At 39.4% G+C, this 25,755-nt stretch overlaps 1 protein-coding gene across 1 annotated transcript in view; it reads right to left on the bottom strand.

The window, feature by feature from the left end:
* Positions 1–909: 909 nt before the first annotated feature.
* The window catches only part of Lrrc69 (leucine rich repeat containing 69), a 72,762-nt gene continuing 47,916 nt past the window's right edge, over positions 910–25,755 (bottom strand). Inside the window, exons 7-8 of the mRNA XM_048420518.3 lie at positions 22,648–22,827; positions 910–1,177 (exon numbers count right to left, since the gene is read on the bottom strand). Coding sequence (XP_048276475.3) covers positions 1,067–1,177; positions 22,648–22,827 — 291 coding nt within the window. The 3' untranslated portion in view covers positions 910–1,066. The remainder of the gene's footprint in view (positions 1,178–22,647; positions 22,828–25,755) is intronic.

Here is a 25,755-nt window from a genome sequence, read left to right as displayed (position 1 = left end):
AGCATGCACCTGGAGGTACACACATTTTACCCTGGGTCCCAGCAAAGACACGTCTTAGCTAAGACCCACCTCGTAAAGATGACTGATTGACAAGGTTTCCCATCAAGTGGCAGTGGGATAAGGCTAAGTGCAGAAGAGGCTTCATTCTGCCTTCTGGAAAGTGGACCATGAAATAGGCACATGAAGTAATGTTATTTTTAAGGGAATTTAAGCATAAAATTATGATTAGCTTTCTTATAAAGTCCACTAATTTGTGGTTCTCAAAGTCAAACACACAGACAAATCATGCAGAAGACGATGGCCACAGAAACTACCTGGCAATACTCACCGCTTCTGGTTCAGTGGTCTGAGGATAGCGCCAGACAATTTGCTGGATGGTGGTGAGTGAAAATCATACTTTAAGCACCACTGATCTAGGCAAAATGTAACATATATTTTCATAACTTCTTTTCCTAGTTTTCTCTTTTTCCTCACAGAAAATGAACCAAATTCTCATTGCAGCAATTTTCCTTGAACAGATAAGTGTCTCCTGACCAAAAGCTTAAAAATAAAATAGAACTAAAAAATCAAACTCTGTAGACATAATTGTGTTAGGAGTCACTAACCTTGACTTTCTATCCTTCTACTCATTTTTAAGGAGAATGAAGATTCTTGATCTTATCAATACTAGTGGTTCAAATGAAATTCTGCAAATACAGTACAGCTACTTCACCCTAATGAGTACTTCTCTTTCAACTGCAAAATGCTCATCAATGAAACAAGCTTCTCCATTAAATTCTCTCAGAATTTTCTGGAAAAGAGAAATAGAAGTCATAAAGGTATGGGAAAGGTCAACATTCATGTACCATGCAGATTAATTTTTCCCACTTTAAAATTTGTTCTAGAAACAGAACCATCCTAGAGGCCGACTGCAGTGCTTATATTGTGAGTTTAATAACTCATCTTCCTTTGTTTAGTGACTTGGAAGGGGGTAAAGCGAGGAGGGCATCGGCAGTGAAACACGAGCTGCCCCTGTGCAGAGCAGCCAGCTGGCCCAGTGAGGCTGTGAAGGAATATCTCACATGCTCTACTCTTGAGCAATTCCAAAGAGATTAGGACCACGCCGGTCAAAGCATCGGTAGGAACAAAGTAATATCTGGAGAGGTATCAGATGTAGGTTTTTGCTTATCTTCCAGTTCTGAAAAGAAAGATGAAGAGTCAAATTAAGATAGTCCCAAAAAGGATGGTTAGAGGTGGGGTTATTTTGCTCAGGGTTTGAGAAAGATGAGAAATGGCATTGATCTCCTGGTTCTACTGCATCTACCTCCTAAATTCCAGGATTCCAGGCTAGTATCAGAGAACCTGGTTGCTCTACTAGTTTTGAGTAAAATATTAATTCTATCAGAAGTTTCAGAACACTGACTTCTAAATGGCATGCTATTCTATTTACAGGTAACCATTTTTCTATCACACAAAAACAAGTGTAACCATCTGACAAAGGTATACTTGACACTAGACAAAAATTAAATAATAAAATTTTATATGTGCTTTTATCAAAACACTAGTACATAGTCTGACCATACAGTGCTAGGGATGCCGATGAAAGCCATACACTCTACATGAACGTTATTCCCATGAAAAAGGAGTTTTCATTATTTACCAGCAAGTATTTACTAAATAGCTTCTTGATTTTGTCTGTCTTGCACGCAGTTGCTATTTGAAAATTCTAATTTATTTGTTCATTTACTGTAATGTTCTTTAAGATCATCATGACTGAGTTTTAATCAAGCTATTCAATACATGACTTAAGGGATCCTCAAGTATTGCTCATCTTATTTCTCTAGGCACAAAACAGGTAGTTAAAAGCTGCCTGCCAATTTAGGGTACATATCTTAATCCCAGCCTCGACCACTGCAAGGCCTTGTTTGACCCCATCATCTTAATTCCAGCCTCGACCTCTGCAAGTCCTCGTTTGACCCCATCATGACCAAAAAGGGGGAGAACAAATCCTCTAGACTCAACACAGCTCTCACTGAAGAAACCCAAAGCAGAGATAAATGACAGGAGATTTAATTAATTGATTCTACTCACTTTCATCACAAAATCCTCTGGCCAATATCATCCCAAACCCCATGAGAGATGAGATGGCTGTTGTGTTCACTCTTTCACCAAAAAAACTTTGAAATTCTGTTGAGATGTTTGAGAATTCACCATCCACTCCAAGAGTAACAGCCTTCAAATGCTGGCAATGTCCGGGTAGGGAAATGAACGCAAAGGTCATCCCATCACCCAGCCTCACAGTGACTGAGAAGTGCTATCCTGGCCATATAGTAGTCCAAATACAGAAGGCTAAAGTTTTCCTGCATGTTAATCAATGAGCAGGCATTCCGTGAACGCCTTGGTAAGCATCTCTGTTTTACCTTTCTGGGACTTATTGCTCACATGGATGGCACAAGAACTCGTTTATTTTCTTGGGACCATTTGTCCCTCCTTCTCCAACCTTGCTGCATACACTGGGAGAGAGCCATCCATTCCACTGGCTGGCTCAGTCATGGATCAACCTTCTGATAACATGATTAGTCTATAAGCACATAACACAGAACTAGTCAGTAATACCAGAGAACATCAACTCTGGGCTTTGAGACCTCTGAAAAAGCATCACTCCCTCTCCCAAAGGGCACTGTTTAGGAAGTTCCTACATGAAAACAAAAACAAGATGAAGAATAAGCAAAAGTAATAACTAGATAAAAGACAGATAATAATCAATGGATGACAAATTTGGGGTCCTGATCTAGTCATAGGTAAATATTACATTAAGGCAGACCCACTTTTTACAACTTGAATTAAAATGTGAACTTTGTTTCTGTAACTTGCAACCAAGAATACAGATAAATTATAAGTAATCTAAAATTTACATGGCATTAGGTACAGTGCCAGGAATATAAAATTATGTAGGAAATAATCTCTGTCTCCAAGAATTTTCTTGAGATTTGGTTGGAAAGATAAGAAATAGAGAGACACAAAATAACTAGAAACATATGACTACGCCAAGCAGTAAGTTCTATAAGAACATAGAGAAAGGAGCAACCACTCCAGGTTGTGTCATAAGCAAGAGTTTGCAATCTAAAGGAAAGGTGTCTGGTTCAGAAGAATTATTTAGCATGTGGTTACCTGCAGAGGAGACAAAGAACATTTCTAAAAGGTTGAACTTCACAACAGAAATTTAAAATGTCCTTAGTGTATCTGAGAAACAAAACCAGGAAAACAATAAATGAATCATAAAATATTGAATTATATTCTATCAATACTAAATATACAAGATCAGAAATAAAAAGGCTTACTATTTTCATAATAATAGCTGTATAGAAGATTTTAAGTCTCCTCCAGGATAAGATAATATCACTTTAGATCATGTTAGCTAAATGTTGAAATGATGGTGTGAAGTATAATGGCAAAAATCAAAACTAATGTGGCTTTCATAAAGTAGATGAGCCTCTAGTCTAAAGGAAACAATTATTTTCTGCTCCATTATGATATATTAAAAATAAACCATAACGCATCTATTTTAATCAGCACTTTTGATATGCCAAAATAATTAATAGATCCATAAACCAAGAGATTATCAGAGAAACAACATAAATCAAGGAAGCTATACTGTGAGACTAACTAAAGTTCAGCTTTCTCTGTGAAGTAAAAAGTTTATAATAGAAACTCTTAATGGTATTTCCTATTTCCACTGTGGCTTTGCCATGTCCCTCGTGTCATTAAGAAACTGCCTGGGAAGAGTTTGGGTTGGCTTTTGTCAAAAGCAGGAATGCAAACTTTCTTTACCCCTTCTCAGGGGAATGATCGCTTATTATTTATTTATTTACAGTAAAATGGATTGTTTACACGTTCATGGTGCAAATGCCATTGTCAGTTATAATGTGAACTTTGCTGTTTATTCTTCTCTAGTAATTTCTATTCATGGTACAATACTTCTCAGGGATATGAACTGGTTTCTGGAAATTATACTGAGAAAAAACGTGTTGACATAATTTCTTGGTATTGCAATTTTTGGATAGAATCACCATCTTCTATACTGTTTTGTGAAATATTGAAGTTATCCATGTGCTTCCAATGAATGCTCATTTAAGTTCCTACCTACCTCCATTTGCAGCATCACGGCAGCTATTTCTACTGGTATGACATACGCCATCTGAAGTGACCACGTTTACAGAAAGCACCTCCCTTCGCAAATGTAAATTAAGAAACCTTGTGACTCTGTCAAAAATAATTAGCACTCTGCTGAATGGCTGATAAAAATTCAAACACAAATGTTACCATACAATGGAGACAAGACCCCAAGTAGACAACTTATGCCACCATGTAAAACCTCCAGTGACATCTGTTGAGTCATTAACTAAAGGGGTCCCAGGATCCTGCAAATATTACAGGCTATTTCCAAGGATGTTGGTTCCTCTTAGAACCTGATGATAAGGCCCTACTACTGAAGACAACAGTTACTTATGTCATTGAACATGAAGAATTAGCTCTGGTGTCTAACTAGAAGATTCCCTTGCCCACTGAGTAGCATTCATGGTTCTAGGAGTAATACAGTAAACTACCAGAGGACAAAGTAGTCTTCAATATTACCTAGTAAGACACGTGACCTACAACAGTGACCTGCCTGTAAGATATGTTAGTCTAACAGTAGAATGAATGTTTGGAGGGCAGCCATATCTGACACTGCTGAAATGGCCAAGAACTTAAGACTAGATAGGTCATGGGCCTAGTGAAAATTCTACTGCTATTATTCCGCTAAAGGAACATAGCAATAAGTGATTCCTAGTGACACATTGATATACCCAAAAAGCAGTGCTTCACACAACCCTTATCTGAGATGCTGCAAGGAAAATATGTCTTCCAGAAATAACAGGATTTATGCACAGATGACCTCACAAAGACTGTGCGAGCAAGCCTAAGACCTCTACAGGTTTAAGCTTGATGGATGGATTACTAGAACTGACATGAGAAAAGGACATTGGTTCCTTCTGCTAACCAAGAACTTTATGTAATTGATGCCAACTGGGAAAGAGAAAATCCATTTTCTCCAATGGAGTGTCACTGGGTATATAAACCACAAACCAGAGAAGGTACCATGCCCAAGAGTAGTTGGTCAACACAAAACAAATTCCATGCTTTTCTAGTGTGATTTTTGTTTCATTTTGTTTGTTTTATTTTGGACCTTTTCTTAGTCGTTTTTGGTTATTTTAATTTTTGTTTGTTTGTTTGCCAAATTAAAATAAAAAGTAATAGTAAAAAATAAAACACAAAACAAAACATAGTGTTTTGCCAAATCAAAATCAGAGAAAAGTTTATGTTTATAAATGATTTTATTTTGAAAGGAAATCATTTTAGCAAAAGAGTGAAATGTTATAATGATAGCTAATGTTCCAGTTCTCACTATGTATAAGGGGAAGCCTAGTTCCTAAAGTAAATAAACACAATTATAACATCTTCCTATTTCAGAAAAAGCTAGTTTTCCACTTAAGTTCTATGTTCGTTAAGTGGTAGCACTGGTCATCCAGACTCTTCCAACATGTGGCTGGGGGACAATCACTGCCACATTTAACTCTAGGAATTCCAAGTCTATTGACATACACATTTATAAAATAAGTGCCAAACTAAATTTGGGTTATTAAATCACAAGTGGCCAGCTCTAAACACATGTACGTCTTAGTAGGTTTTGTGTGTGCTTGTGCCCACATACACATGCACTTATGAGCTCATGTGGATAGACAGACACTGATATATAAATGGATGGATGGATGACAGATAGATAGATAGATAGATAGATAGATAGATAGATAGATAGATAGATAGATAGACAGACAGACAAATGATGACAAATAAATCTAGCAATAATAAGATGTCATGAAATTGAGGAGTAGAGGAGACATGGGAAGAGATGGAGTTGAAGGGAAGCAAGAGAGAAGGTGCAAATGATGAAAATACAATACTTACATATGAAATTCTTTTAAAAAAATAAGTAGAAGAGGGAGTCAGGAGATAAGGTCCAAATGATGTAATTTAAAATGAGAAGGTATATGAACATTGGCTTGAAGAGGAAGGAAGGGCCATGATCCAAGAAATGTGAAAATCTCTAGAAGTTAAAAAGAGCAAAGCAGTAGACACTCCTCCTGAGTCACATAGCCTTGACTTTAGCTCAACAAGACCCATATTGTGTTTCTAATTACTGGAATATAAAACAATCCATTTTGTTGTTAAGCTGCCAAGTTTGTGGTAAACTGATACAGAATAGAAACTAATAGTCTCATGTTCCAAATTAGCAGGACTTGCAAAAGCATAAAGCCTCCCACTCGCCATGGACTCTGCATACTTTGAAGCTGGAAGATACTTTAATTGACTAGATGAGGAAATCAGTCCGTACAGTGAGAAGGTTAATATCCTATGAAAGGCTCCTTGCTAAGGACACAGGACTAGAATCCAAGATCACTAAGTCGTAGATTTGTTTTAGGCATAGTGTTCTCCAAGCATCCTTCACTAACAAGGAATTTTGAACACCCGTATAGTATAGTCTGATGGCATAAACAGTTGGAGATATGTCCAGATGATAGCTATTAAGATGCTGGTCCCAGCTTGTGGGGGGAAGCACACTCACTCAAATCACTTGGCTCTCAACGTGTCTAAGATGAAACACATTCATTGGGATTCTGTAGGTATCACTTGAAACTTGACCTCTTTGCTCAGATTTGGGCTGTGCTTCCAGAATCGGCTCCCCTCCAGATGTATCTTTCTTCTTTGTATCCCTCTCAGACATTTTCCATGCTCAATGGCTGACTTCTGCCACCCTTTCTTCCCAGGATGCTGGGGAATATTATTCTCAGGTGTGTGACTTTTGTTTACCCTGCATTTGTTTAGCTCTGTGAAGCTGTGTTACTCTGCCTGTCTAAAACTCCGGATGGTCTAATAAAGAGAGGAATGATCAATACTGAGGCAGAAGCAATGACAGGCAGGACTGGCAAGCAGAGAGAATAAATAGAAGGAGAAACGAGGAGGAGCAAGAGAAAGAGGAGCCAGAGAACAAGGAGAGAAAGACATCAGGGGTCAGTCACCCAGCTCCATAGCCAGTCACGGAGAAAGAAGTTAAGGAAGGCATACAGAAACAGAGAAAGATAAAAGCCCAGAGGCAAAAGATATTTAAGAATAGAAAAACTGGTAAGAAACAAGCGAAGTTAAAGCCAGGCATTCATAAGTAATAATAAGCCTCCATGTGATTTATTTTGGAGCTGGGTGGCAGGCCCCTCAAAAAGTCAAAAGAGTAAAAGATCACTCCAGTGTGGGGTGCCAACTGTTGTCCTCTTTTGTAACGGTTGCTTCCTTTTAAGCTACGACTATCCTGGTCAGCAACTGCAGCTCCACCAGTACCAGCAGGTAGGCCACAAGAGCCTGAAAAAATTCTATTCCCTCAGGCACTAACTCTTTCAAGCTACTAAGACAACTTATCTAAATCTCTGTCCTACTAAAGAACTCAAGATTCAAAGGTTGAGGTTGAACCCTGCTACTCAGGGCAGCTGAGAAGCAAGCTCTCACCCAGCTCTCCGAGCCTCTGCCAAGAAGTCCTCCTGCTTTTTCTCACCCCTCCTTGTAAACCCTTCTCCCCTGGCCTCCTCCCTTATACTTCCTGCCAGCTATGCGCTGACTCAGGCTCCAGATCACAGGTGAATTTTATTTAATTAAACACATCTTTGCATCATTAAACAGATGTTCCAGAGGATAAACAAAGGTCACATACTCTAGGGGCTGGAGCAATAGTTCAGTGGTAAACACTGACTGCTCTTCCAGAGGACCTGGGTTCAATTCCCAGCACCCATGTGGCAGCTCATGGCTGTCTGTAACCCCAAATGCAGGGGATCTGACACTCTTTCACATACCCACATGCAGGCAAAATGCCAATGCACATAAAATAAGAAAATTATTGAATACTAAAAGCTGCAGAAAAAAATTAAAAAGTATCACACTTTAAACTAATATTCTATGACACAGGGATTTTTCCTACCTCCCTGCATTTTTGCTGCTGGCCTTGATCCCTCCACAAGACAATTACTGTTTTAGCACCTCTCCTCTTCAGCTTCAGTTAATCCAGCACCCACCGCCAAATGATCCTAAAACATACCTTATATTTCACCACTGACTCCACCCACAGAGAGGATCAATTCATTCCTCTTGGACTACCCTTTGAGAGGTTTGTAGTATTAAGACCAATTCTCTATAACATCTCCTCCTCCCAAATCTACAAATGAACCTTATTGCCTCACTCCTTGCTCCTCTGTGCTGTCCTCTTGTCCAAACCCTGCCTTTCTGCTTCCTTAATCATGGATCCGAATTCCACCTATCTTAAGAACAAGCTTTCCGGACACTTCCTAGGACAGACAACAGGAGTGATTTTTACACCCACATTGAAATCTTTTACATGATTGATGTCTACTCCTCATGTAATACTTAACTTTCGGTTCTAGCGCCTTATACATCTTTAGAGTTTAGCTCAAATTTGAAACCATTATCAATTTAGCAGTTCCCCTGTAAATCTGCTTTACATGTAGCATCAGGAACTTTAGGCTTAAAGAATGTTCTTAAATATTTATGAAGTGATTGAAAATAATTTCTAAAATCCAAGCTGTATATTCAGAACAGCAACTCCTCAAAACAAGTACTGACAACATCAGCTTTGTGTACTGTTCTCAAATTAACCACCCCATCCTAAGACCATCCATATATACTAAGGACAGGTCAGTACACGTCAAAAACAGGTCAGCATCCGGCAAGGACAGGTCAGTGTATGTCAAGGACAGGTCAGCATCTGTCAGCATCCGCCAAGGACAGGTCAGTATCTGTCAGCATCCGGCAAGGACAGGGCAGCATCCACCAAGGACAGGTCAGTGTATGTCAAGGACAGGTCAACAACCGTCAAAGACAGGTCTGTATTCCTGGTATTTTTTTTCAACTATTAACAATGTTTATTTTTACTCTCAAAATAGTCTTTTTCTGATGACATTCTTTATGCTTGTTGTACTTTAAGACATTTAGAACTGTTGCAGAAAGTGGAAACAAAAGCAAGAGTCAGCCATGTTCCTCTCCTCGACATTCTAATGCTGCCTTCCGCCATTCTCCCCTGCATAAAGTTTGGGGTGATGGAAAGTTTTGAATGAATAAACTAAGTTCACCACAACTTCAGACCGTTACAAGAAACAACTCAATAATACAAATATAATTGTAAGTCTGTGCTACCAGTTTAAGAGGAAAAGGGAGAAGGCTCTAGAAGGGAAAGGAGATTCAGAGTTCTCAGGAATGGGAGTGATTAAAGCACACTGTGAGGATTCACTTATACTGTGATTGTCTTTTGCGATTTTGTGACTAAAATAGTATGAAATACGCATTATCCTTTTAATTTTCCCGAGCAAAAAATATATATTACTTTCATGACCACTTAGAATTTGAAATGGATATATTCTGATCTTCTTGGTGCCTAATGTACATTAGATTCACTAACCATTGCACAGATGTATTAAATTGACTAACCACTGCACAGATGTAGTAAAACTCACATTCGTTTCCACAGTTGACTAGTTGAAAGGATCAGCTTCATAGAGGAATGTCAGTGGTATCTTAATAGTAATAACGTTTTACAGCAGAGTAAGACTTTACTCCATAAGTAATGAGCAAAGTTATTAAATGCAAGTTTATATTATGCCTCATTACTGGCAAGTTGTCATAAAAAGGAATTAAGGTTTAAAAGTTTCATTTATTTTCGTAAAGTAGATGAACGTTTTCACTCATTTATGCTGAGAACCCCTCCTGCTAATCTCTTCTGAGGATAGTTTAAATTACATTACATCATTCAATAGAGGGCTAAGAGTTCATATTCCAACCCATTCCTGCCCTAAACTCTTCAACTTTAAAGGAATCTGGGGAAATGTTAAGTTCAACTAACAAAACTGTACAAAATGAAAGCCCTCATACTCATATTTTGGGCACAGGATCACTCAAGAGTTTGGGAAAACCTTACAGGAATATTTGGGTTACTTGATCAAATGTGGCCCAACTTAGTAGTAACCAAAAGGCATTAAATTTTTGTTACTGGTTCAAAGATTGATGGTGTAAAAGCAATTAAGTTGAAATTTCTTTATTTCAAAGGGTTAACAATTCAGATGAATTACAACATTTTGAAAAACCAAAAAGCATGAGTTGAGTAAAGTTCAGAATGGAGGTCAAGGGACATTTTTCATCCATTATTTTCAGTTTGTCATCTCACAGTCTCAGATGGCATGACGTAATTGTATGTTCACCTGAATAGAAGCCATTTCAATTTGGTGTTTTGGGTTTGTCAGGGTTTCTTTTTCACTTTTAAGAATAAAGACTCATCTTTCCATTCAATGTCTCCCTCCTTTGGCTGCAAACCGTGCTGGATGCAGAACATTTGATGCACCATGACAGCTCACAAATGCTGGCCTTAGCAAATGGGCTCCCCAGGCTTCATGAAGTATTTACTACAAAGCTCAGCACTCTCCAAGACTAGTTCCTGAGTAGTTAATTAAGGAATTGAGTTTTAAACTGTGTGGTGGTGGCACATTCTTTTAATCCCAGCACTCCCGAGGCAGAGGTAGACAGAGCTGTTGTGAGTTCAAGGCCATCCTGGTCTACAGAGTTCCAGGACAGCCAGTGCTACATAGATAAACCCTGTCTCAAAAAAAGGGGGGGATGCTGGCATAACTGGATATCAACCTGTAGAAGAATGAAAGTAAATCCATATCTATCACCATGCACAAAAATCAAGTCCAAATGGATTAAAGCCCTCAACATTAACCTGACCACTTTGAACCTGATAGAAGAGAAAGTGGGAAGTAGTCTACAAGACATAGGCACAGGAGACCTCTTCCTAGGTAGAACCCCAGTAGCACAGACAATAAGAGAATCAATGAATAAATGGGACCTCCTGAAACTGAGAAGCTTCTGTAAAGCAAAGGACACTGTCAGTAAGACAAAAAGGCTACCTTCCGACTGGGAGAAGATCTTCACCAACCCCTCATCAGACAAAGGTCTGATCTCCAAAATATACAAAGAACTCAAGAAACTAGACACTAAAACTCTAATTAACCCAATTAAAAAATGGGGTGCTGATCTGAACAGAGAATTCACAACAGAAGAACTTCGAATGGCCAAAAGACATTTAAGGTCATGCTCAACATCCTTAGCGATCAGGGAAACGCAAATCAAAACAACTATGAGATACCATTTTACACCGGTCAGATTAGCTAAACTCAAAAACACCAATGCTCAAAAACAGCCTATGCTGGAGAGGATGTGGAGTGAGGGGAACACTCATCCATTGTTGGTGGGAATGCAAACTTGTGCAGCCACTGTGGAAATCAGTGTGGCGGTTTCTCAGGAAACTGGGAATCAACCTCCCTCAGGACCCAGCAATTCCACTTTAGGGAATATACTCAAGAGATGCCCTATCATACCACAAAAGCATTTGTTCAACTATGTTCATAGCAGCACTATTTGTAATAACCAGAACCTGGAAACAACCTCAGTGCCCCTCAACGGAAGAATGGTTAAAGAAGGTGTGGAACATATATACATTAGAGTTTTACCCAGCGGTAAAAAAACAATGGCATCTTGAATTTTGCATGCAAATGGATGGAAATAGAAAATGCTTTACTGAGTGAGGTAACCCAGACCCAAAAAGAAGAATATGGTATGTACTCACTCATAAGTGGATTTTAGCCATAATTAAAGGTCTTTGCGCCTATTATTCGTGATCCTAGAGAAGCTAAATAAGAAGATGAACCTGAAGAAAATCATGTAGTTTTCCTCCTGGATATTTGAAGTAGACAAGAGTGCCAGGCAACATTGGGTGCACGGGGGCAGGAGTGGATGGAAGGGGAGAGGGTTAGAGAGAAGGGAATAGGGGAGGATTGGGGAAAGCTTGGTGTATTGGGATGGGGGGGGGAGGAAGGATGGATATGGGAGCAGGGAAGCATATATCTCAACTAAGGGAGCCATTTTAGGGTTTACAAGAGACTTGATTCTAGAGAGGTTCCCAGGTCCAAGGAGAGATCCCCAGGTTGTTCCCTGGACAGCAGAGGAGAGGGTGCCCGAACTGGCCTTGGCCCATAACCATACTGATGAATATTTTGCATATCACCATAGAACCTTCATCTGGCGATGGATGGAGATAGAGACAGAGACACGCATTGGAACACTGGACTTAACTCCCTAATTCCAAAGGAGAAGCAGAAGGAGGGAGAATGTGAGCAAGGAAGACAGGATCAGAGGGAACCTTCACCCGATGATGAATGGAGAATGAGACAGAGACCCACATTGGAGCACTGGACTGAGCCCCCAAGGTCCAAATGAGGAGCAGGAGGAGGGAGAATATGAACAAGAAAGGCGGGACTGTGAGGAGTGTGTTCACCCACTGATACAAGGGGACTGATCTAATGAGAGGTCACCAAGGTCAGCTGGACTGGATCTGAATGAGCACGTGATCAAACCGGATTCTCTGAATGTGGCCGGATTCTATGAATGTGGCTGGCACGGGGACTGTCTGAGAAGCCATTGATAACGACACTGGGACTTGTTTGCTCTGCATGTTCTGGATTTTGGGGATCCTAGTCAGTTTGGATGCTCACCTTCCTAGATCTGGAGGGAGGGGGAGGAACTTGAACTTCCCACAGGGCAGGAAACCCTGACTGCTCTTAGGGCTGGAGAGGGAGGAGGAGAGGGAGTGGGGGGAATGGGAGGGTATTGGGAGGAGGGGCGGAAGTGGAAACTTTTATAAATTAATAAAAAAATAAAATAAAAAAGGGCTTCTAGGCAAACTAGTTCATATAGATTGTCATTTCACTTAAGTGGAAAAGCAGCATAAACCCAGAGGTTATCTGAGAGCAAGTGTTCACTGTCTTGGTCAGTGTTCTATTGCTGGAAAGAGACACCATGGTCACAGCAACTCTTACAAAGCAAACATTTAATTGGGGCTGGCTTACAGTTCAGAGGTTTAGTCCATTGTCATTATGTGGGGGGGGGAACAGTGTCATGCAGGCAGACAAGGTGCTGAAAAAGCAACTTGTTCTACATCTAGAGAGAGTTCTACATCTAGATTGGCAGGCAGTAGGAAGAGCGAGAGGCTGGGCCCAGTTAGTGCATTTAAAACCCTAAAGTCCATCCTAAGTGACACTCTTCCTCCAACAAGGCCACACCTCCTAATCCCTGCCAAGTAGTGCCCTAAGGACCAAGCATTCAAACACACGAGTTTATGTGAGCCATTCCCATTCAAACCACCACATTCACCCACATGGTTAATGTCATCATCATCTTCAGGTATGTTGTGCATGTTTTCACTCTGTAAACAAACATCAAGACACTAATAATACTTGTTCTAATTGTCCTATCCAGTCAGGAGCATTCAAATCCCAATTAGTTCTTTTCAACTTTAATGTTAAATATCCTAAAAATTGTTTGCAATGATTAATTAGCTCATAATAAAGATGTTATTTAACCCTTTATCATCTACTTTTTCACTGTTGCACACTTACTAAATATCGTGAGTGTAATTTTTTTACATTTTACAGGTCTTCTCTCTTTTGCTGTGATAGCTATTGAGATGGCACACTAGGCAAGAGTGCCTTCATGACGCCACATCACCAGCCAACTTCCTAATTTTTAATAGGATGAAAATCAAGGGTTGTTTCATTGCAAACAATTTTCTTTTGCAAATTTTTTTCTTAAAACTTCCTGACAATCCCCTGCCTTTTATTTATCAACTTCTCTGGAGATAGACCCATACAGCTCCAGATTTAGGCTTCACATGGGGATACATTGAGTGGGTGAGGCAGAAGGATGGTAGGGGATTCCAGAACAGCCTGGTCCATGTGGCAAGTATAAGGTCAGCCATAGCTACACACTGAGATCTTGTCTTAAACAAACTAAAATCAATAGCAACAACATCATAGTTCTAGATTTTGATTTTTCCATTTTACTTTTGGAATCCGTTACTGAGAAATCATAGTTCATTGTCACTTCTTTGTGGTATTTTTATTTATAATAAGCTCTTCTCATTGATCTCTGGTTAGATATAATTTTACCAAAATGTGATTATATATGGATCTGTACCCTTTTATTCTGTCCTTTCACATAATGGTCCTCTGTATGTAGGAGAACCTGAGTAAAGGATTGTCTACATATGTTTGGCCAAGAGGCATACCTGATTTTCTGGGTTGGAATGGTTGACTCTGGGTAGCATCAAACACTGGGCAGGTGTTTATGGATTGTTTAAGAGAAATCTAGGTGAGCAGTCATCAAGGAAGCAATCAAAGATGTGCACATTTGTTTCTCTCTGCTCTTAACTATGAACGTGATGCACAAAGCAATTGAAATTCCTGAGTGATGGATTATAACCTGGAATTTTAAGCCAAATAAGCCCCATCTCTCCTGTGTACTGATTTTTCCCATCTGAGCCTTTGTCACAGCAGGGGAAGCAAAACTATGATAGGGTAGTAGAGGAACAGCCAGAAAAGAGCTGCTCAGTGCACACCTGTGCTTTGGAGCCGGTGACATGTGCTTCCCTCTCTCACTCTTTCTAACTGTGCCCTGCCTTAGCCCAGGCTCTTACATGTTAAAAAGAATGGCCACCTAGTCATGCCTCCGATACACTGATCTCAGAGTTCTAGTATCCAGCAATCTCAGAAAATAAACTGCTGTTTACCAAGTCCCTAGGACTGCTGGAGAGCTATTTTCTTTTTCTTTTACAGTAGCCATAGAAAACTAATACAATAGTTTTGTGAAATTATTCGAACTTCATATGCAAGGGCCTGGTATTTCGTGCTCCTTCTCTCTGAGGCTTCCATAGCTTCCCTTGTGAGCTCCCAGTACTCAGTGAGTTAACTATCTGAACAATTTCACCACTGGCCACGCAGTTGCCCACCGGTGCAACTCTAATGCCTCCTTTCCCTTCAACCCACATTTTCAGGTAGTGCACCTTAAGGTGAGTTTATCATCTTTATTATTATATTGATTCCACATGTCACTAACAAACACTATGCTAGGCCCCCAAACTGGAAAAAAGAACTCTAATTCAGATGCCAGCTTCTCGTAGGACTCTATGCATTTACTAATTACAAGAATGCAACCAACCATCCTGTCTTGTCTTTCTTAACCATTTACCATCGAATTCCTTTCTTATGCACTTGCTATGCTAAGCAATACCTGCACAGCCCCCTGAATCCTCCTCCTCCGTGGCCTGTGAGATGGGAGCTATTATTATTGCCACTTAACAAATAGCTTTAAAAAGGAAATTAAGATGATTGATAGTAATCTTTGAGGCTCGTCATCAAATCTAGATTGTGAGTTCCTGATGTGTCCTGGGAATACATGATTTCCTTCAGGACCAGGGTCCTACATTCCTAGCTGCTAATGGAAGATCTGGAATACTACAGAGAAAATTGAATTTGAGTGAATAAAGAAAGGATGAGCAAAGACACTTCAATGTGAATGTCTTAAAGTCAATTGAATAAATGAGGACTGGCTAGGTTGAACTAGCTAGTATCATGTCAGGTTGAATAAGGGATGACACACTTGGGTTTCTCCCCCTGGTCTCCAGTTGCAGGCTTTGAGAACTTGGCAAAGTTACCTAACTGTTTTAAGCTTAGGATTTCTCATCAGTGTCCTGGGGTGTTTTAGACATTAACTGTGGGATTCCAGGTGACAGCAAAGAGTTGGCCGTGGGTTTTTTTATTAGCTGGCAATTTCTCCAAGAAAGACTTGAAATGAAACTAGCAGTTCATTGGATGATTTTGCAAAGGAATCTGTCCAAGTGAAAAATGAACATGGCAAGTTGTCCCAGGTGTTCTGAACACGGCCAAAGGAAAGCAGGCTTTTTTGGCAACTTTTGCTGAGTAATTTGGCAAGTTTTTCTCTTTATAGTTTTTTGACTGCAGTTATCCATTCCAGACGATACTGTGAACTCTTCCAAATAGGTCACAGACATGATCAGGATTTTATTCCCATCTCAAGCAACAGGATATATTTCTATCCTTATTTCCCCAGTTAGGATATCTGTTTTTCTCTCAGTGTCTAAAACGTTAGGCTGCTTTGGGCTTCTAATTTTTTCTAGTAATAATTTCATTCAGTGTTCTTTCCTTACCTATCTAAGTTAGTACCGGGGTTAGGATATTTTCAAAATCTTAAGCATATCCCTCATTGACAGCAACTCAAGTATATTTCTCTCACGATACATTGGATGTAAATTCATTAATAACCAATTAAAAATAAGAGGGATTAGTATTCAAACTCAGACTTTGATTCAGTAAAAAGAAAATATGTAGAAAGCACTGCACTATGCACCGTCTCCATAAATAGTAAATATAGAAAGCAGTTTGGATCCATTGTGCTTAGATTTGGTGGTTGAAAGAGACAGTAAACATCAAGTAAATAAATAACTGCAAATTTTTTAAATGCCATGAAGCCTCTAAAACTTTCTCAATGCTGACTTAGCTGAACAAACTACAATGGATTACGCAGACTCATGTGAGCATTGATATTTTACAGGCATATCAGAGCAAAATAGAAATGCAGATTGATTGAGAATGCTATCTCTGAGTAAACACTTCTTTTTGTTTTTCTTAAGCACAAGTGGATATATCTAGTACAAGTGTAATTTGTTCACAGATGGACCAAAAAGGAAAATATTATCCAGTTTGCTCCAAATTCCTCCTGACAAAGCCTTTTGAACACTTTCTCGAAAATTTCAAGATGGCAGTAGTATTTCCTAGAGACAATTTATGTAAGGAAAGAGATCTTCCTGAATTATGTGTCTTTGCACCTTTGTAGTATGATAAATGCTATCTGTGAAGAAACAGTGACCATATGTAACAATATCAAATATTTTCTAGTGTCAAATACTGGCAAAAGATATGCGTGGTGGTTTGCACAAGGATGGGTCCCCATGGGTTCATCTATTTGAATTCCTATACCAGGAGTTGGCACTATCTGAAAGGATTAGAAGTACGAGGAGACGGGTGTGGTTGTGTTGGAGGAAGAGTGTCACTGGGATGAGCTTTGAGGTTTAAAAAGCCCACGTCAGCCCCAGTGCTCACTGTCCACCTCCACCTGTGGATCAGGATGCTGCTCTCAGCTCCTGCTCTAGTACTTTCTTGCATGCCGCCATGCTCCCCGCCATGATGATCATGGACTAAACATCTGAAACTATAAGCAAGCTGTCTTAGTTGGGTGACACCGTGACCACGGCTACTCTTATAAAGAAGACTTTTAACTGAGATGTCAGTCCAGTTTAGACATTCAGTCCAGTATCATCACGACAGCAGCATGGAGGCATTCAGGCAGATGCGGTGCTGACTACATCTTGACCAGAGGGCAAACGGAAGCAGACTGTCTCACTGGGAGTAGCTTGAGCATTGGAGACCTCAAAGCCCACCCCAACAGTGACACATTTCCTCCAACAAGGCCACACCTCCTAATAGTGCCACTCCCTTTGGGGGCCATTTTCTTTCAAACCACTACACAAGCGCCAGGATCAAATTTCTTTTTCTTAAGAGCTGCCTGGGTCATGGTATGTCTTTGAAGCAATAGAACAGTGACTAACTGACAACATGAGAAAAATTTTAAGACATTGTACACCACAAGTGTGGCTGATTTAGACTGTTGACTCATTGCCCTGTTGACGTTGGTAGCCTTCTCGATCAACACATAGGCATGGCATGTCAGTATTATACACTTGCCAGTAACCATGCTCTGACTTCAGGTTACAGGACTAGAGGTGACCAACTTAAAGGGACCAGGTGAAATCCAAACTGAATAATAAAAACCAAAAGATGGAAATTGGGGTTCAGTCTGAAGGTCAGAAAAGCAAAACAGTCATCCCTGGTTCTTACTTCTACCTCAGATTGAAATGGTGATCCTGCCTCCAGGAATCTCAGAATGAGACTGTGTGTGGGAGCTTTCTCCTCCCACCTTATATTCCTCTCTAGTGCTCAGATAAAGGGGTGTACCACTACCACCTGGTTTCTATGGCAAACTAGTGTGTTTACTGGGATTAAAGGTGTGTGTTACCACAGCTTGGTCTGTAAGGCTGATCAGTATGGTTGTTTTTCTCTCTGAATTTCAGTCAAGCTCATTTATTAAAACACAAATGAAATATCACTCCACTGTGCCTCCTAGACATAAGCAGAGAACTATGAGGAACTTCTTCAAGGTAGGTATATTTTAAATAACTATATATTTTCTGAACAGGAAGTGCTTTGTCATCTGTGGTTATCCTAGATAAAAGCTGTAGCTGATGCAAAGGAAATGCAACAAAACTGCATTTGTTATTTTTTCAAATAGAATCTATTATTTTAGGGGTTTTTTGTCCTGAAAAGTGATAGAATCTACCCAGGGAAGACATTCCCTCATTTTTAAGTTTTTAAGATCAATATCAAAATTGGTATACACAACATGGAATTTTAAAGGCATAAAATAAGAAATGAAGTCAATGAAATAAAATGCTAACAACATACAACACTGGCCAAAGAGGACACAAATGGTCACGATACTGTTTACTTAGCTTTGTGTTACTCTGGAACGTTTTAAAATCAGAAGGTGGCGTGGGGAGTAGTCCACATTGAACTTCATCCTGAGCAACACTTCAGCATGAACTTAGCAGAACTGATGAATAAACAGCATAAGGTAGTGAAGACCTCGCCCATCGGGGAGAGATGTGAAGCTATGAAGGACAATAACCAGTGACACAGATGAACATCCACTGTCAACACAGGCTCCCTTGTCTTTGGGGAAGCCATGACTGTGAGATACTTGACCTTGGCCCTGTGGGCATTCAGCAACCTGACATCGTGTGTGACCTTTATTCTACTTTTAACAGGATAAACTGGAAGGTTCACAGCAAATAGATGTTCAGGTCCCAACCCACACACACAAATTCTAGGTATAAAGTGGGACTGATATCATCTCTTGATATGGGATTTCCCTCTGTGTGCTGTGATTACCATTAATGAATAAAGAAAATGCTTTGGACCTATGACAAGGCAGAACTTAGGCAGGTGGGGAAAGCTAGGCTGAATGCTAGAAGAAAGTAGGGCAGAGTGAGAGAGACGCATGAAGCCACCGCCAGAGTCAGACATGTCTAAACTTTCCCAGTAAGCAACTGTCACATGGCAATACACAGATTAATGGAGATGGGTTAAATTAATATGTAAGAGTTAGCCAATAAGAAGCTAGAACTAATGGGCCAAGCAATGATTTAATGAATACAGTTTCGGTGTTATTATTTCAGGGCTAAGCAGCTGAGAACTAACTAGCAGTCTCCCCCTCTAAGACTCTCTTAAGGTTTACTGGGTAAATTCAGTGAGTAGCCAGTGAATCAACCCATTGCAAACACTTGTGGACAGTTCCAAGTCTGACAGTTTATTGACACAAGACCAGTGAAGTTGAATGTCACCAGAAGTGTGGAATCTGGAACCAGACTCTGAAAACGTAAAAATGCTATTAGATGTTTTAACTAACAAAATCTACCCCTCCTGTGGATACAAAGACACACCCAAATACTCAAAATCACATGCCACCAACCTAAATTCTAGGTTCTAAACTCCTCAGAATTCCTAACAGCCCGGAGAGCATTCAGGAGCTCTGTGTTCCTGCTTCCTTATAGGAACCCCACAGTTACCCTGGCCAAAGACAACTCTATCCGCCCCACGGAACGGTTTCTCCCGCAATCATCCCAAATGTAGAAAACAAAAAGCACCCTGTCATGATTTAAGTCAGAACGCTGGAAGTCTTTCTTCTTCCTCCTCCAAACACATCTCAAATGCGCTCGTTTTCTCTGCAGTCACTGCCATGAGCGTTCACTTTACCATTATTCCTCACCTGATTTTGACACAACAGTCACCTGACTTGTTGCCTTACTTTTGTGACTGTCTCTAATCCATTCTCCGTTCAGAAGTGACCTTCTAAAATATAAATCAGGACATTTATTTCTCTTAAAAGCCTAAATGGTGCCTCATCGTTCACTACCTAGAAATCAAACCCGTTAACTAGGACTGTGTCGCCCATTGCGATCCGATTCCTGCCGGCGTCAGTCTTGCCTAGTAGTGAGTACTGTACAGACCGACCTGTCTCTCAGATCATACGAGAATTCCCACTGGCCAAGTCTTAGCACGCTCTTCTCTAACTCCACCTGGCCAGCTCCTTCTTGTCCTTTAACCATTAGTCAGACACCCTTTCCTCAGGGAGGACCTCCGTAGTCTCAGACTTCTAAACACGAGCTGTTGTGGAATATTGTTTTAACTGTGTAAGGATGTATTACATTTGTTTATGTTCTGGAATATTATTTTAACTGTGTAAAGGTGTGTTACATGTAGGTGTGCTGCATTTGTATAGCGGTGTAAGGATGTGTTACATTTGTTTGTGCTGTATTCGTTTAATTGTAAAAGATGTGTTGCATTTCAAGATTCGGGATGCTGAGGGGGGCATCTTAAAAATAAAAGCCTAGTACAATGGGCTTTCCTGTTACTTTATGGAATCTGGTAATTGTTGGTTGAACTGAACCTCATTCAGATTGTCCTGAGGAAAGCTTTGGTGCCTCCAAAAGAGGTCTTCTTTGGATAAAAAGTGTTTGGTCACGGTGATCAACTGAATATGAAGTCATTACTTTGGACCTTAACCTGATTTGATGGTTTTGCTCAGAGGGGAGATTTGATTATAGATCCATGAAAAAGGAAGGCAACATGAAAGAACACAGCAAGACAGCTATTGTCTTGGTTATCTTTATGGTTACTACAATAAAATACCCATCAAATCCAGTTTAAAAGAGAATGGGTTTACTTTGACAGTCCATCACGGTGTGTGTTGGGGTCACATCACATAGCAGTCAGAGTCAGCCAGCAGAGAATGGTAATGCCTGTGTTCATCTAGATTTTTTTTTTGTATAGAACATTTCATGACACCAGCCCAGGAAATGATGACACCCACCTTTAGAGTGTGTCTTCCAATCTCAATTAATCCAGTCAACATGACCCCCACAGGCACGGCCAGAGGCTAAAAAAATTCCTCAAGGATGTGTCTGAAAGTTTATCTTCTGGGTAATCTCAGGTCCAAGCTGATAATTAAAACTAAAAGGGCAACAGGACTGGAGTAGAACAGAATACACCACAATACAGAAAAGGCCTGGTCTTGCCAGCAAATCGACATTGGAGTCCCAAGCTTCCCAAGCCACAAAAACAACAACAACAAAAATTCTGTTGTTTGAATTACTCAATAGTCACATAAGTCCCAACACACTAATGTGTCACCATTTTACATCATACTATGACGTGATTCACAGTTACATGTGTGTTCATTGGGTTTGGTTTTTGCTTTGCTGCTTTCACCAGATGATCATCCATAGAACAGCAGGGGCTGCATCTGCCCTCTGTTTAACATCATCGAGTATTTACTCTTTGTCCCAGGAACAGCCAACTGCTTACCAACACCAGATAAGAAACAAAAGTGTCAAGAAGAAAGTCTGGGTGGGCTAGAACAGATGCAGGCAAACTGAGGTTCCCCAGGCACTGCCTGTTCCACATCCTGTTCTCATGATATATGAGTTACAGATGCTTTAGTATTTCTAAGTGGTTGAACAAAAGAAATCCATTTCACAACCTGAGAACGTTATGTTATTTAAACATAAGGTTCACACTCATTTCCATATTGCCTACAGAGGTCTTCCAGCTACAAAACAGTTACACATGTGACACGGGCTACAGCGAGTGCCTAATGCTTTTGCTATGTGGTCATCTGGAGTGAAAGAAGCCTTCGAAACCTTGTATAAAACTTGCTTCACAAGCTGTATGAACTGCCCAGTGACAACTGCCCCAGGTGACATGGTCCAAGGAAGGAGTCATTCGAGGGCAATTCTGAGTGCTTCTGAGTACACCCAACAAGACAAGAGTCCTGTGACCTCAGTTTCTACAAAACACAGACTTGTTCTTGGAACGTGTTTTCATGCTCCTACAAGGTATAGCAGATGATTGTTAGTTAAATTCAGATTACTCATTTTGCTTGTTGCTTTTAATCAATTAAATGTCTAACCATCCTTTATAAGCCTCTATGGAAAAACATGTTTTTGCCACGTGCAGCTTGTCCTTGTGAAAGTATATGGCCTGGACTCTTAAGAACTTTATTAATGGGACATTTCTTAACACTCAGTATAAACAGTCTGAGGCTTTGAATGAAACTAGCTAAGGCATGAGAATTTAGTCCACCTACCTTATCGGCTTCATTACCCCTGCTCCCACTGCCTCTACAGTGGAAGATTTCTAAAATCTCCATTGAAACTTAAACTTGAACATGTGGATTTTCAACCTATGCATCCCACGTGCTGAAGAAAAGGTATGTGTGACCATGCCCAGTATTCATGGAATTTTGATGGAATGTATATAACATGATAAAGACTTTAAATTCAAATGGAATAAGAAACAATTATTATAAGACAGTTATCTAAATGTGTTTATCATCAACACTATCAAAGAAGTCTATCTTTAGCACAAGTATCATTAGTAAGGACAAAAATAGGTACTTTTATGCTCATATTTGCACAAAAAAAATACTGTTTACCTTTGATGGGGAAACAAACTGGACACATTCCAGCCATTCGGCTAAAAAAGGTTTTCTGCACAGTGCACACCGTCTTGCCTTGGAGAGTTTGTCTTTGGTCTCTGGATAGCGCTCTATGGCATTCATAATCAAATGATTGTTTTCGTCTAACTGACGGAGGACAAATCTTGCTGCTATTTCCTAAATTGAAAAAAATTGTTCTTCAAATTAATTCAAAGTTTATATATTAAAGTAATTCCTATTTAATTAATTCAAAAATCATGTCTAATTCCTTATTGTTTATTTAATCTAAGATTCTACAGCACATATAATGACTTACATTGCATGTGGCTGCCATTGTAAAAAAAAATTTATCTTTCCCTTAAAAATAGGACTCCAAGTCATAATAAATTTACATGATCTATTTAATAAAATTGATGTCATTTTGCTCAGGTTTGTGCCTTTAATTATGATAAACAGGGACTACACACATATGCAAACTGGACTCAGAAAGACTGAGTCATATTCACTGAGATATAAGTTCACAGCCCAGTCAGCTCTGCATCCCTTAAGGAGCATTAGCATCTGTGAGCCAATCCCTACGTTCAATCTGCATTAAACTTAGTCATATTCATTAAGACTTTGCCCAACAAAATAATAAATAATGCAAAAGCAAAGGAAAAGAAGTTGCCTTTCACCAGTACCATCAGCTTCATCATCTTAATGTAAAACACAGAATATGGTGATACGATTTAATCTTCACTGACCCAGTAAAGAAAACAAGCATTTGCCTAGCTCCCCCAAAGCACTGACACCCAGTATTGCCAGCGTGGCATAGACAATGCTTTATGTTTATGAAGCCATGTATGTTTATATAGCATGAAGTCCATCCTACACAAACAATGACTGAAAGTTAAAGCATAGATGGGGACAGTTGACACGGGACTTATTTTCCTGCCCAAAATGAAGGTTTTCTAATAGTCCATATCAGGCTCTGACAGTCATTTAAGTACATTTGATTATGTACATAAAAATCTCTCCCTAATTCATGTTACTTTAAGTCTTTAAAATTTTTAAGGAATTTCCATGGATTGGTGTGGGCCTGCTCCTTGCTGTGCCCATGCTTCTCAGTCAACAGCCAATCAACGCACAGCAAAGCACCTTGGGCACATGCTCCTTGTGTGACTCATCCTTCACCAGACAGCCTTCTGAGCTGGGGGGGGGTGAGGGTGGGAGAATGGCCCTACTCAGCAGAAGGAAGAAGTCTGAAAGCACTATCGTGATGCCAACCATCAGATATTTAGCGTCACCTTTTCTCTGACTGCTTTCACAGAACATAGTTGGTGATTCAAAACGAAATGCTTATTTTAGAGGTATATAGTAGCTAATTAAATAAATTGGGTGATAGTCTTAGTATGCAGAAAACACATAGACAAGGGTCCACTTTCCAAACAGAAACGGAAGAATTTTCTTGAACATACAGACCTATAATTCATTCAGATTACTTTTAACATTTATGATTTCTGGACCTATGATTGTTGATTCAATATATCACTTGACAGCTAATATATCAGTCATTATTTATATTCTCTTCGAAGCCAAAATATTACTTTGGAAGAATAACGTACGTCATTAAAATTTAATTTTTTTTCTTGGAAATGTAAATATGCACAAAACAAGATAATTGTTGATGTAACCAATACTATCTTTTTTTCTTTTTTTTGTTTGTTTTCTTTTCTTCTGAGACAGAGTTTCTCTGTGTAGCCCTGGCCATCCTGGAATTTGTTCTGTAGATCAGACTGGCCTCAAACTCAGAGATCCACCTGCCTCTGCCTCCCAAGTAGTAAGATTAAAAGCATGTGCCACCACCACCTGGCTAACAGTATCTTTTAGGACACCTCTTACAGAAACATTGTGTGAACTTTCTGAAACTATTTCAACAAATTATGAGATCATTCCAGTGTTATTTTAAATCTAAGAAATCTTTTATAAATAAATAAGTTATTTGTTTTGAATCACTTGTATGCTATTTTGTTAGAATATTTTATGTAGGTCATGTGGTATTCCTATTTCTAATCCACTATAAATTGAAAGTATATTCATGTGTAGAAATTTTCTTACATATGGTCATTTGAATCATAATTTATATAACCACAAATTATATACATGTAAGTATAAAAATTATAAAATATAAAAAGAAGTACAAATCCTTGGAAGGAAGGGTAGATTGGAAATAACTGTGGAATAGGCTGCTACTGAGAACACAGGAGGCAGGATACAGCATCCTAAGCAAGGGCTCTGGCTCTGTTACGTGCAGAGTTTCACACAATGGCTCAATAACACATTAGCTGTTTGGTCTTATTTAGACAAATTCTTAATTCACCTGGTCCCAAATATCTCACGTGCAAAATGAGAGCTTTTCTAGCACTATGATAGAGATGACAGAGCTAATAGTAGCAAAGCATTGAGCCTGCATCTGCCGATGCACTAAATTACCAGGATCGGATTCTAGTTAGCGAATTTCTGAGGTGAGGAAGGTTTCTCACCTTGTTGGTACTTTGTTGATACTGCCAGCTAAAGTACATCCCTAACTCGCACTTTACTTTTAATTCTGTTTTAATACTGTTTAATTAATAACATAGTCTCACTAAGTCATTCAAGCTTGCTTAGAAATGATTTGGTACCTCAGACCTTGAACTTGTGATGCTTCTGCCCTTAGCCTTCCATGTGGCTAGGATTACAGACCTAAATAACCAAGTGTATCTTTTAGAAATTCTCTACTAAGGCAGATACAGTTTGAAAGCCCTATGAACCACTGAAATTTAATTGCTAATGTTAACCAAATGTCTACTAGAAATGCCTTTGAGTCCAAACATACTGTCAGCTTGAGCCACCATTCTGAGAAAAATTCCTATCAGTACTTTCAAAATTGCCTAAATCATTTATATAAGGAAAACTAATTATTTCTACTGTATAATATATTCTATATATCCAACCATGTATACATTCATTATGAATATAACATTAAAGTAACTCTGAACTCTTGGACCTTACAATTTAAAAATTATAAGAAGAAAATGTTCTATTCCTCTTAAGATACCACATCAGATTAAATATTCTTCCAGCCTC

This window comes from Myodes glareolus, chromosome 16 (assembly GCF_982192425.1).
Source record: "Myodes glareolus chromosome 16, mMyoGla1.1, whole genome shotgun sequence".
Classification (NCBI taxonomy): domain Eukaryota; kingdom Metazoa; phylum Chordata; class Mammalia; order Rodentia; family Cricetidae; genus Myodes; species Myodes glareolus.
The sequence above is the reverse complement of the archived record's forward strand: the minus strand, read 5'-3'. Positions and strand labels throughout refer to the sequence as shown.